Source organism: Nipponia nippon, unplaced genomic scaffold (genome assembly GCF_047370975.1).
Source record: "Nipponia nippon isolate SJK-2023a ecotype South Korea unplaced genomic scaffold, ASM4737097v1 scaffold_8, whole genome shotgun sequence".
NCBI lineage: Eukaryota > Metazoa > Chordata > Aves > Pelecaniformes > Threskiornithidae > Nipponia > Nipponia nippon.
The window spans coordinates 28,779,156-28,793,619 of record NW_028262402.1 but is presented as its reverse complement, the minus strand read 5'-3'; the positions used below and the strand labels follow the sequence as shown (position 1 = coordinate 28,793,619).

The window sequence follows — 14,464 nt, the reverse complement described above, 5'->3', positions numbered from 1 at the left end:
ATGTAATAATATATGCTGATACTACTACTCTGAGTTGTTACGGTAGATTATGAGTTAGTAATGCATACTTTGTCACTGATTTAGTTATTTATTTAGTTACTCGTCATTTAAAGAAAAAGAGGAACAAGCCCACTGGCACTCGAAGGCCATCGAGGAGATTTTAAACTAGCTTCAGAAGGTTTGTGGCAGAGGAAGGAGCCAAAAGCACGGAACAGGGCATGACTCAGTAATTGAGGATGTGATAGAATGAGCAGTGTGGATAAGTCTTCTGCACTCTTCTTTACTAAATGGTAGTTATCTGTTGAGCCTTTTGGAAAGGGTTCCCGTGGGTATAGGGCAGTTCTTCCAAGTGCTCTGTCAATGGGTAGTGGTAATCTCTGCCAATACGAAGCTGACCTCACTGGCATCAGATCAGTCAGTAATCTCCCAGATCTCATTCTTTCCACCCTTGGTGCATAAAGAAAGAGTACAAGAAATAGTGTAAGTATAAAACAATCTTTTCTTCATAGGCTCCCCAGATTTCTTGTAGTTGGGAATTCAAGGACTTCGAGGCGCAGGTTATACCTGCAATATAACTGCAAGTGAACTTAACCATTTCGAATTTCTGGTCAACCATTTTGAATTTAAGCTAACTTGTAGTCTTGGTTCCTGCAGCATCTGAAGATGAAATTCACAACTGTATGATTGCTTTTGAGGGATTGCAGAAAGTACTTTAAAACTTTTGCCTCAACTAATGTGCCTCATAGTCTGAATATTATGAAAAGTAGTTAATTACAATTCTCTCATCATCGTTCTGCTATTAATGATAGTCTGTATAAGATCACAATTGTAATAAGTTTTGGGTCCTATTTTTAATAATTTTTCTGCTTGGCACCATAAAAGACTTGAAATTGTACTGGCCATTGCTGCTGTACTACATTTATACTGTTTGATATTGTTCCTTCCTGTTTTTCACGGTTGTGTCTTTTTTCACACCTGAGGGGTATGGTTTTCTTTCACCCTTCTGTTTTTTTCCTTAGTTCTACCCTGTGGTGTTTTTCTGAGATGAGATGATCAGGGGGGAGAAAAAACCCCAAACCCTAATTAGATAACTTTGTTTGGTAGGATTATCGGGAATTGCCATTCTCCTTTTTATGAATGCTAGTTTGTCTTTTAAGCACAACCCTGCAGTAACGGTTGATTTTTCTGCTACCAGTCCTTTGCAGTTCTGCACTACATTGGTTTCCCTGGTAGCAGCTGCCAAATAAAAGTTTGTTTGAGGACCATATAAATACAACTTTAAAATCTGGGAAGATATCTTTCTGCCTGTGTAGTCTCTAGAAAGTTTTTAAAGTATCCAGTTCTGATAATGAAACCTTCTCACATAACTAGGTTCTACTTACCAGCTTACTGCCTTCAAGATAAGGAAGAGGATCTGAAACTTTTGGGGATTGAAGGGCCATTTACAATGAGGATGTGTCTGATGTGGCAAGAGCTATTTCCAGGACTTGCTGTTTTCTGTTTTTCCTGGCCTCATGTTTAACGTGTCTAGGAAAATTGTTATCCAGTCTTCAAGAGCAAATCTTTGTGGAATTTTAAAGATAATTCTAATGAAACAGAAGGAAAAAACTGTGTTGGGCCTTCTGGATATAGCATCGTAGAATCTTTATGTACAATTGTATTACTTGGTGTACCACAGAAATACACTGTTGAGGAAATGAGAGGTTTGAGTTGGTTATTTGGTTGTCTTACATGGAACTATATTCATAGCTATTATTTATTTATGTGTGCTTTCTTACCACATGTTCAGATGCAAGAAGAAGTAGGTTTTCCATGGTAAAAGTTAGGAATATAAAAGCTGCAGTTTGATCATACTGAAAAGGTCAAATGATAACAAAAGTGAAATTTGACAAAACCCCCTGCGAAGATCTTTATGGTGAATTAAAGTTTGGAGGTGGGACAAGCTGCTGAAGCAATCACACATCTTGGTTTTAATAGTTATGTTACATCTTCAGCATTATGCATTCCAGTGTCATGTAGTGAGTGCGTTATTCTGCAAGACTGCTTCCAGGACTTCAGTGGAATGATTATTGTTTGTCTTTTTTTGGATCATATAGGGACTTCTCTGAGAACATTCATCGTTCCTGCAGACATTTCTCTTTGGTCATTATCTCTAAGGAAGAATATTGTTTTCTGGAACTGATTTTCTCTTTCAGACGTTGCTTTTAAGCATGCTAATGGTGTACATATTGCCACTTAAATGGCATATGCTGCAAGTAGCAACGCAAAAATTTATTTTACAACTAGTTGACATTGATGAGAATTTTGATAAATAATCTTTTTAGGAATGAATAAGTGCATGGTAACATGCTAGAATAGATATCATATTCATTTCTTATCACTAATATACTGTCATAATGTTCCTTAGTTTCTTCCATTTGTATTCAAAACTGTTAACTAGTGTTTTTAATAACTGGCTAGAACAAGACGTGTATAACACTTTCAGTGATTTGAAACTGTCAAATACCTTACATGACTGTTGATCAGAACAACTGTTATTCACCAGACGGAATTTCCATGCAACTTCCATGAAAGTAGAGGCAGGACAAAAAAGTACATGTAATCTGTTTTCCACAGTAATAAGTACCCCTTCTATTGCCATTACCATTACATATCACTTTTATTTTGCTATACTAAAAAGGAATGCTGGAGAAGTGTTGTTGCTACCATGTGTCTTTAAAAATACTTGGAGTCAAAAACATCTGTAAATGCAGAAGGAAGCTTAAATTTCCTTCAGGTGAATAAAGAGGTTAGGGAAAACAAATGCCTTGGAAGAATTTTAGTCAGCCACCAGGAGTGTTTGCAGTGACTTCTTTCTCCTGGGGCAGGAGTTGTGTTTACCATTCTGCAGAGAGCAACAAGGTAGTGAAGTTATAATACTGCCAGGTAACTTTGTGCTTTGAGACCTGATCAGGTGAGTTTTACTTTTGACATTCAGTGTAGCAAGGGCTAAAATAGTTATTTTGGCTTAAGCAAACTAGTTTCAGAAATTACTATTAGGAAACTGACCTTATAAAGCACATCAAAAATGTTTCACTGCTTTTCAGTGTGGTTTTCTTTTTTCCAATGTAGTGTAATGTGCTTTATACCCTAGTTCAAATAAGGTGAACTAAGCTATAAAATACATTGCCATCTTAAAGCATACAGCTCTTGTCTGGAGTAGAATTTTGAATGTGTATGTACTTGTTTAATATTACATTTGTATCTGTGTACAGAAAGCATAGAAACAATGTGGGACCAAGCAAACCTATTTCTCAGCCACGAAGAAATATTGTAGGCTGCAGAATACAGCATGGATGGAAAGAAGGGAGTGGACCTGTAACACAATGGAAGGGCACAGTTCTTGATCAAGTTCCTGTAAATCCCTCTCTCTATCTTATAAAGTATGATGGATTTGACTGTGTGTATGGACTAGAACTGCACAAAGATGAAAGAGTTTCAGCACTTGAAGTTCTTCCGGACAGAGTTGGTAAGTGTTTTGGATTTTTATCCTAAATTCGCATACATATAAGCTGACATTCACTATTAAATGTTCTCCACTAATCTCTCCGGACTTCCCCCAAGATAACATCTGACCACTTAAATGTTACTAGTCAAATTCATTTTTGTCACATGGCAGGTAATCTAAATGCTCTATTTAAATTTTCTTGATTCCACAAAGATTTGATAATACCAGTGAGTGCAGTGTTGTCTTCTGTCTTTAAGTAGTATGCAGTACATTCTGTAGATTTGTTTAGACTCTTATCCCTAAGAACCATATGGAAAGTTAACATTGATATTTCTGTTAAAATTTGAACTCTAAGCCATCTTGGCTGTGTTGTCTGTGTCTGACAGTAATAATGTCACATTTTTCCTCATGTACTTTGTCTAAGTACTTTTAATAATGAGGGGAAGAGGCATTTTCTAAGGCAAATAACTTGATTGGTAACAAGGCTTTTTGATTTTCAAAATTACCACTGGATTGTTAAACTGCAGGTTTTTCAAACTGCAAAGTTCAATATTTACCCAAGTAATTACTAGTTTATAAACAGAGGAAGCTGTTGCTTCTTCTGACTGCAAAGCAATTGGTGTCTAGACTGTCTAGCAGTGTCTAGAGTGGCGTTAGGGGGAACCAAACCTCAAAGTTTCATTAATAACTTCATAGAACTGTTCTGTGATTGGCCTCTCTTCCTCTTCTCCCCGCCTGCCTCGCTCCCTCCAGTGTCTAGTTAAAATACAAAGAGTCTTCCCTGCTGTGGCCTAGATTGATCTCCCTTTACCTTGCATTATGATTGTTTAATCATAGGGATTACGATGATGTATTGTTATTTTAACAACATTTCTAAAGTTCTGCAGTTCTTCAGTAGTAGACTCTCTGGAATGGACAGTGTTTGGTTTGTATGTGAATTGACTAACTTCCAATCAAATTTGTTTATCAATCGGGGTAAAGATTGTTTTTCATAAAGACATATGTCTGTACTTTTGAATGAACTTATGAAATGCTGTCATTTCAGCTTCATCTCGAATTAGTGATGCCCACCTGGCAGACACAATGATTGGTAAAGCTGTGGAACACATGTTTGAGACAGAAGATGGCTCAAAAGATGAATGGAGGGGGATGGTTTTGGCTCGAGCTCCTATTATGAACACATGGTTTTATATTACCTACGAGAAAGATCCCGTCTTGTACATGTACCAGCTCTTAGATGATTATAAAGAAGGTGACCTTCGCATTATGCCTGATTCAAGTAAGTAGGCCAGTTACTGTTTTCTCCTGGACGGTGGCAGTTTTTTATATTAACATTTGCCTGTGGTTTATTTATGGACAGGAGAGTTGACAAACAAAGATCTTGCTTGTTACTCCCTTTAATTTTACTGGTTTTTTTAAGTATCACAACTAGGAAATGTTCTAGCACAACAAAGAACATCTGTATTAACTGCTGAATACTTTACTTTTATCAACAGTGACATAGGCAGGAAAAGCATTTTCCATAATTATTCCTAATTCTGCTGAAAATATGTATGTACTACTGTGGAGGAGTTTATGCTTGGATTTTTTAAGTATAAACTGACAAACCAGAAGTTTTCCACTCTTGTTTTCTTACAGAAGTATCACAGCTTGTTGAGATGGCTCTTCATTTGTGTTTCTGAAGCAGTTCTTGTGGGAATAATATTTTGGGGTCTGCTAATACAGTCAGGTTAATTTTGTTGGGGTAGTTGTCTTCAGTGTGAAAAACTCTTGAGTAGTTTCTTGGGGGAAAGAAGTACTAATGTTTTGAAAATTAGTTTTCTCTCACATGTTGCAACACACTAGCAAGAAAAATATTTCAGTATATTAGGAGGGATATTTTCCCCTCCCTTCTGGAAGTGGAAGTCTTTGGGGCTTTTCCTATTAATACAGAAGGATTTTCACAGAATCAATATTGTTCAAGAGATTTGGATAAAAAGAGGAAAAAAACTTGTAAAGAATACTTAGGTTTTATTTCTCGCATGTATTTAAAACGCACTTCTCTGACAGAGGCAATCTGAGCTTTAAAGAAAATTAATAATTGGGATAACTGTAGTGGTTGGCTACATAGTGCTTTACATAAGTATTAGTTACAATTAATTTGTTGAGTTTGAAACTGTCTTCCTTCAGATCTAGCACTGATAACAGCCTGCTGGCTAAATAAACAAGTGGCACTTATTTAAATAACGTCTGTGATAATCTGTTTAGATTTTTTTTGCCTTCCACTCTAACAAAAAGCCATGTATTTGCTTGTAAAGAGTGACCCACAAATGTTAATGGAAAAACGTAACCTTCTTCTTCCTAAAGAAATAAAGCAAGCTCCTTCAGATTTAAACCTTCAAATAATTTGTTCTTTGTCTTAACTATTAAAAAGGACTTGGAATGTATTTTAAGTCTGCTTTGCTTTCTTTCACCTTTGGGTGTGTAGGTAGGGAAAGAGCTTATATGCTTTCCATTTAAGAGTTAATTGGTTTTAATGCACTCTTCCCTCCATGCTCACCACAAGACTATCTACTGCTTACCTGTTTCAAAAACACTTCTAAGTATTTGCTACCTTCCCTGAATCTGAATGCTTTCCGGATCTTTTGAATTGTGTCCTTGAGTCAATGATTAGATGTTAAGAGTAGTATTTTTCAAATCAGATTTTAGAATACTTGGACATATGTCTGTAAATTTGATGGAACTTGCCATAGTATCATAACTAAAATTTCTAGGGAACTCTCTCCTGTCAAATACAGGCTTTGCATACGTGAGGAAACTAAAATTTAGATAAGTCCTTTTGCACTTTTTTTCGGGAGGGGAAAATATATTGCTGGATCTGCTATTAAAACTTTGTCAACACTTCATAGTTCCTTCTACATGAAAATGTAAGAGTTTTTAACATGCATCTTTGCCAAGGAAGACTCTTTACATAAAACTGATACTAAGAGGATAACAACTGTGTATGACAGTGTGTTTGTAGAGGAACTGAAACAAAAATTGAAAGCAAAACTTCCTATGTTTGTGGAAGAATCTTAAGTGCAAGTATAATCCAATCTATTCATTTCATGTTTGGTTTTTTTTTTTTCTCCTTTGGGAGTTCTTTCACAGCTCACAGAACTGAAAAGTAAATGAGTGAAATCTGTAAGGGATTCTTAATGCAAACTTGGAACAAAACATTAATTCAAAGGCTAAGGATTTCCAGAATATAAGCCACATTAGGTGTGACCATTACTAAGAAAATTCCTCACTGGAATACAAACACAAGTTTATCTAAACTAATCAAAAAGACACTCTGAGAAAGAAGGCGTGGTTAGCTTGCAGTTCTCCAGTACAGTGCTTTTACCTTTTATCACATTTATTCTGTGATTGGCTTATAACCAGCCCCTTGGCAATTGGCGTGTTACAAATGATGCCTTTTTGTATCCAAATTTAGCATAGGCATCATCTAAAATACAAGGATATTTCTGGCTAGGTTTTGCTAGATAAGCAAATAATACGGTTTAAACTTCACCAACTGTATTATTCCAATGTGGAGTCAAAAGCCCCTTTTAAAAAGGAGCTTATACTTACTATCATCTTAGAAGAGATGTTTTTGTTGTAGTAGCATGCATGTACTGAAACTTTGAATAATGTGTGTGGGAAGAGGGAGGTTTCATTTGACTACTTCTCTGCTAAGGAGACCCAGTGCCTTTTTCTGCTGGTGGCCTAAATTAAGTTATCCACAGACATTTTCTGTAACTTGTACATAAACCTTTATGTCAAGAGATTTACTTCTCTTACCAATCAAAGTGCTATTTTTGTCTTAATAAAACTGAAGACAGTATTACTTGAAAATTTTTCTGCAACTGTACTTTCTAGGAGCATGGCAGTCGTTAGGTGCTTGTCTGAAGAAAACTGATTTTCTACATACTCTGTAATTAAAACTTCTGATTGTTTTGTATGAGTTTTAAAGAAAACTGCAGTTGTCTTCCATATTGAAAAATTCCATTAATGTCTACCAAAGTACACTGTTTTTGTGTTACAGATGATTCACCTCCTGCAGAACGGGAACCAGGTGAAGTTGTGGACAGCCTGGTAGGCAAACAAGTGGAATATGCCAAAGAAGATGGCTCAAAAAGGACTGGCATGGTCATTCATCAAGTTGAAGCCAAACCATCTGTCTATTTCATCAAGTTTGATGATGATTTCCATATTTATGTTTACGATTTGGTGAAGACATCCTAGACATCATCATGAACTTTTGCCAAATTTGTGGAACTATTAAATGTAAAATTTGTAGACACAAAGACTTGACTGCTTTCCAGTTTAATGAAAGCTTAAATGTCCCTGCGAACCCACAATCTCTGCCAGCAAAACTGTTTTGTTCTGAATAATATAAACAAACATGACACATTTTGTGTAAGAGAACTCCTTTTCTTGAAGGAAGTCAATATATTTGGGCAGGAGGGAGTTAATAGCAAAGAACAGCTGCAATTCAAGCTGTGTAAAGTTGATCTAGTATTGTAATCATTAATCTAAATTTTTTCATAGATTTTAACTTTTTCTTCAACCTTGCACTCACCTGTTCAACTGCCACATGCAAGTGTAGTTTGATATTTTGATATGCCTTCTTTTGTAACATTAAATTTAATTTCTTGGCTACTGGCAGTCCTTGTTTTCAGGGTTGGGACAGAGGTGACTTTTCTGAAAGGTTTAAACAGTTGTTGCAGCACTGAGGAGTGCCTAACCCAAGTAACATCAATCTGCTGTGTTTCTACACTTCATTTCAAATTTAGCTTTTTAAGAACTTGCAGTACATGCAAATACTTGTGCATTTTTAGTAGTCACAGGGCAGTAGGATATCAAGTGTTTGACTTATGCACCTTTCAGTGAAAAGGCTTTAAACTATAAAAATATATTTAATCTGTATAACCAGTTAATTAGAAAATACAGGTTAATGGCCCGTATTTACAAGTTGTAGGAACCAGTAAAATACATGCAACAAGGCTGCCTTCAGTCCTAAATGTACTTCTTCGTTTGTTATACACACTTCTTAGCAAAACCCAAGTGCTTGGTGCCACAACTTTAACAGTATATATGCTACTTCAGAAGACTTTAGACTACGCATTGGCAATCAGTAGTCTCTCATTTAATATCAAAACCTAGCAACCTGAATGTTTGTGTGTGGACTTAGAAGCCTAACAGTAGTTAATATTTTACATGGTAAATACAATCTCATGCCAGGGGGGTGGGGGGTGGGGGTCCTTTTACATTGAAGACTTACTTTAGAGAAGGAGAAGCATTTGTTGCCTTCTGCTCAGTCTGTTGCATTTCTTTGTTTGTATGTTTGTTTTGTTTTTAACCATTTTGGTTCAAGAAGGCATCTTCCCAACTTACTCTTTTTCTGGCTTTTCCACATAAGGAGTGTCCGGACAAATCTACAGCTTAAACCTGTTGTTGCCTTTTGTGGTGTACATTGTACTTGCTTTGAGGTATGCTGTTAACGTGAATTTCATTCTATGAACACTAGAGTTCTGCATGCCCGTGGTGTACTATCTAATGGAAGCTATAGGCAGTCTCAGTGGTTCAGTCATCTGCATTACATTGTGGATGTAAATAGCAGCCCACAACAGCAAAATCCTTTCACGGTTTTAATCTTGCAAGATAGTTGTAAATGAAGATTAGGATTTTTTAAGTGTGGCAGCTTTTAAAAGTATCAGAATTGCAACAACCATCAGCACAGCAATGTTATGTTATTGTCATGTTACATTAAGGCAGAGCTCTGCAAGTTTCAACAAACTGCTTCACAGAAACACAGTATGTGAAGACAGTCAACACTGTTGATGGAAGGAACAAATACTCTGATATCCAACCTTATGCCATTAGTGGAAGGATGCAGGAGAGGTGCTGTTAATCAGAGATCAGAGGTCCGGATGACCTCTATTGTGGGTATTCTTGATATTGAAGACTCAGTGGTTTAAGCCCCTTTCTGTCCATTTTTTGGCCTGATTTCATATTTTAGCCTTAAGGCTTGTGCCTCATTATGCTGTTGAATGGTAATAAATACTCTCCATATAAATATGATACCTTAATTCTTTGTCCATTGCTACTATATTGCATTATGTCCAGTATTACATCATGGGCAACCAAAGGCAGGCTATTGTCTTTCAGTGAATAGTTTCTCAATGCAGTCCTTAAGCACTAAGTACCCAAGTCGTAAATGTTCCTTGTGTTTTGAACAAAGTGAGCAGATTTGCAACACAGTGTTTTCATCCTGCAGATCTGTTATGTGTTTTCTATTGACTCTTAAGAGTCCTGCATGTAAATCTCAAAGCTGAGCCTGGCTCCATGAGCCCAAGTTGATATTTGTGGCACACGAATGAGTGAGTGTATTGATTATACACAAGATACCTGAATAACCTAGGACACTGAACTTTGGGCTATATATCTGAGGAATACAAGGTTTGTTTTGAAATATCTGAGGTTTAGGTCTACTGGAACATTTTTAGCATTAGGCTTGCATTTGTGGGTTTTCTGCAAGCCTCTTGAATACACCACATATTCTGCCAATTAGAGTATAATCTATAAACTGTAAATTTTATGGTTGTTTTTAGATGTCCCCGTCGTCTGTTGCGTGGATATTTCTTTTCATCTTTTTTTCCTCTTTCCTTTTTTTTTTTTTTTTTTTTAAATAGCTTAAACCACCTTTTTGAGGCTTGAGACTAATTCCACTCCCTGCCCATCTGCTTTGGGCTTTGTTTTAGGCTCATGTTTCAGATCTGCATGCAGTGCTTGCGTTACCCTGGTAACTAAATGTTGGTTCCTTGTTATAGGGGTTCAACATTACTTTCCAAAATCACATAGGGCTTGTGATGGCACAAGCCATGGATCTTTGTATAAAAGTTATTCGCCTTTCACATTTACCTGCTGTAGTATTGTTGTATATTGTGTGTGTGTGTGTGTGTGACGTCAGGCTGCCATGTAAAACTTTTTAAAAGGAAAAAAAAAAAAAAAAAAAACAACAACCTTAAATGCAGACCATCCTTTTTTGCATGCTTAGAGGGTTAGAACGTTCAATGTAACAAACTAAAGTTGCATGTTAAAATGTTTAGGTTTTTGTTTTGTTCTGTTTTTATTTTGTGTTCAGTTTTTTGTGAATTTGCTTATTGTGCTGTTTTAATGGTTGTTAGTAGGATTAAATGCACCGGTGAGACGAGCATAGTGCCAACGGAAGGTAATTTTCCAGTTGTATGTGTCATACAGCATTTGAAGGGACCATGTATTCTGTTAAAGAAAAAATAAAATCACAGTTGATTAGCAAAACACTACATTTTTCTTCTTTCTTTTTGAGTGCCAAACCCTAAACTATGTTGGAGTAGACTATGGGGAAAACCCTTTTTATTGCAACAGGTAGAAGCCACCTTTAAATGAATTATTTAAAAAGGGAGGCTTTATTCAGATAGAATTGACTAGTTGCTTCAGGGAAAAGAATTATGGTAAAAACAGTTTCTGGTTCCTTGAAAATGCTGTGCTTTTGTATTTTACATCATTAGTGCAATTTGGATGGTTCTTGGTATGTGTATAGTTCAAAGGTCTTCGTGTTCACATTTTAAAATTAGGTAATGACTTCATCTTTAGAGCTTGGTTTCATTATTTTTATTTTATTTTGAACAATGTAGACAGTTCCCTGTTCTCTGCATTTAGAAGTATAAACACTTTAAATCTGTTACTTAATTCTGTAAGTAATTTTTATAATTATGATGTAACTCTATCCTTAAAACATTTAAAATAAACCCTTTATGTGCAACTTATGACTGTAAACTTTGTTCTCATGAGCAAAATGTAGTGATGTGATTTAAGATTGTGAAGAAGCAGTTTCTTCAGTTTTCTAATTAAAAAGGATTTATTATTTTAATGCTGCGCCATATATGCTGGTATAATACTTGCCCTATGAAATAAGTTTGCTTGCAAAGCCAAATGTTTGTTCTTTTTTCCAAGTAAGTATAAATGTTGGTAAGATGGAACTTAGCTAAAGTAAAGCACACTGCTTAAATTGTATTTTACCAAACACAGAAAAAATCCCCTCCAGGGGATTATGCAAGTCTGTGAAGGAGTCTCTCTTTCCAGAACACACAAAATGCTTCAGCAGTAGGGAAGAGCAGAAGCATTTGGCAGTGTTTAGGTGATTGATTTGTCTACTTTGAATTAATAAAATTCTAAATTCAATTAAGGACATTTTACTGATGATAAAAAAGCAAAGTTGATCCAAATTAGGGGTTATAAGCAGAGAAGATAACATCGCCATGCTGCAGATTTTTTTAAGTCATGTAAGTTCTGATTAATGCATGAAGACTTAATTATTTTATGTTAAATAACTAAGGCAGACTTCCAGTATTGAACAGGTTTTCTTTATTCCTACCTCTTTTCTGATAATAAAGGGGAAAGTGTTATATGGATACCCCAAAATCCATTTTTTTGGCACCAAGCTCATTAGATGTACACTGAAGATCTTGGGAGCATGCCAGCATTCAGTTGGGATGAATGCCCACCAAGCCTCTTCAGTTCCCTTAGTTCAGTGTCCTGCTTATTGTATCCTGTTGCCTGAGAGACTCATCCCCGTGAAGATTTATATTGTGTACATCTGCTGATTAGAGAGAGTCTGAGGCTTTGCTTTAGCAAGAGCGTCACATCCAAAAAGCAGATGTTAATCTGGGTGAGCTGGCTACATTAAATTATAGTTAAAAATAGATACACTAACATTTTATACTAATGGCTGAACCTGTTCTGTATTACCTCTGATAAACCAACCTCAGTTTTGTAGCATCTCATCTCTTCATAGAAGAAGCAGCCCTATGAAAAAAAGGTATTTTTGTTCTTTATTACTGCAGTAATGAAATTGCTCCTGAAAGCTGGTTACTTGGGAGCTCATTTACAAGCAGCTCAAATGTTGATGTTTTGAAAACAGTAATGTCCCACAGATTTAGGAGGGTGGGGATAGGAGTCCTACACAGAGCTACTTTTCACATCTGTCACATTCCTCCTTGTGCATATAAACAGGTTGTATTTTCAGGAAAAAAATAGCTTCTCTCTCTGCTCAGTGAGTTTTTTATTTTGTAATGAAGTAACTTTTGAAATATGCTGTAAACATTTGAGATGCTGCTGATTTCAGTGGACTCCATTGTTTTTCGTAAAGGATAAACTTTTGTAAGGATATTTTGGGGGAGGTTGGGCTGCTGCAATTTAAGATCATGAAGGTCTAAAAGGAAAAGTAAGAACAAGTGAAGGAAATGACAGGTATGTGCTTTCATCCTTAAGCACTGAATAATAAGAGCCTTTTACTTTTTGGCACACTCAGAAGCATTTTTTTCAATCTAACTCTAGTTTCTTCTTCAGTGAGTAAGTTTCTGCCTGGGCGTGTTACATCATTTAACTCTCTTCTCTGCCAAGATCAATACCTTACCATTTTAATTCATTTCAGGATTGGCAGCCTGGGAAAGTTATCAGGCTACTAAGCATTTTTTTCAGGCTCTGCTCTTTCTGTTTTAATAGTTTACTGCCCTGTGAATTCCTGGATTCCTCTTCCAAATTCAGAGTGCAGAGCTGCATGTGCACAATATACAGCTATGTAGGCAGAACAGAAAGTAGCTGGGGTCTCAGCAGTGTAAATAAGGTGGTGTCTACTTAACATTTCCCTAATCTATTTAGATGTTTATTACAGATTCCTGCACATTATTTTTCTGAAATCAGTTGTGTTGTGTACAATCACTTGTATACAATGCATGTAAATGGTTTTGTAGCCTGACAGTTAAAAAACCTATATGCTTTGACAATGATTCCACCCACCCCTGTGCAATTAATCCTTAAATTTACTTGTATTCAATGGAGTCTGACTTTTACAAGTCCTTTTTGAACGTTTTGATGCATTTGTTGTCATGTTGTTCCTCAGGTCTCTGCACTAAAGACTGACCTGTTCGAAGCTAACTTTGGTAATGAACATGGACATCTGCATGTTTACTTTGACTTGCGCAAACTGCTTTTGTTACTGAAGAATGTTCCACCCAGACCTGACATTTGAGAGGCATATTTTTGTGGATAAAATAATCAACACAACCTTACACTACTTTAAACGCACATTCAAGTTAAATCAGAGTGGTTTCTTGTGGACAGCCACTACTTTGGGAGGGGAGAAGGCTGGGGGAGGTGGGGCATGTTACTAGGTTTGTATGGAAGATTGCTCAGTGGCAGGGCAGCTACTCCTTTAAATATGAGAAAGGAAAGGTAAGATCCTTTCACATTTCACTCAACCAGATTTTGGCCTGATGATTTTTAGTCCTGCTGCACTAACTAGCTACACATGGTATATGCTCACCTTTGAACTGGACTGTGGGATGGATGTCTTAAATTATCTTCAGAAAGACTTTTTATCTTCTACCACTGGAGTCATGCACTGGGAACACTGGTTGTTACACTTTCCATAAAAGTTCTAACTAACTGTTTAGTAACTCCTAGCCATTTTTAACTTACAGAAGCAGATGTCTAACTTAACTTATCATGAATTTAATGGATTAAAAACAAAGTAACCTTCTAAACTGTAAGAGCAAAATAAATCAACACTAATAGCAGAAGCATGAGAGAAGAAATCTATAATGATTCAAAGGTCGTGCTCAAGAGTGTAGAAAGCATAGCAACAGCAAGTTATACAAGTAACTTTTTGCTACATTACCACCTGTTTCATTATGGAAGGTTGAAACTGTGTCTTGCTGGGAATCCTCATTAATCTCAGGCTTTGTTCGCTCATTCTCAGTTTTCTGCCTTAAAAGGGTATTTGTTCTCCTGACACAAAATTCTCTTCTATTGTTAGTGAGGCTCAGTGTGTTGTCTACTCAGAAGCTGGCAGATAGAAAGAACAAAATGAAAAAGTGGAGTTACGGTGCAGTTTTCTGAAAAAGTGAGGTAGAAAAGCTAATGACTTTGATT

At 36.3% G+C, this 14,464-nt stretch overlaps 1 protein-coding gene across 6 annotated transcripts in view; it reads left to right on the top strand.

The window, feature by feature from the left end:
* SPIN1 (spindlin 1) overlaps positions 1-11,294 on the top strand; it is a 57,033-nt gene extending 45,739 nt beyond the window's left edge. For all 6 annotated transcript variants that reach the window (XM_087741858.1, XM_087741860.1, XM_087741856.1 and 3 more), the window contains 3 exons: positions 3,255-3,508; positions 4,533-4,766; positions 7,533-11,294. In XM_087741858.1, the coding sequence (XP_087597984.1) occupies positions 3,255-3,508; positions 4,533-4,766; positions 7,533-7,732 (688 nt within the window). In that variant the 3' untranslated portion in view covers positions 7,733-11,294. The remainder of the gene's footprint in view (positions 1-3,254; positions 3,509-4,532; positions 4,767-7,532) is intronic.
* The last annotated feature ends 3,170 nt before the right edge of the window (positions 11,295-14,464 follow it).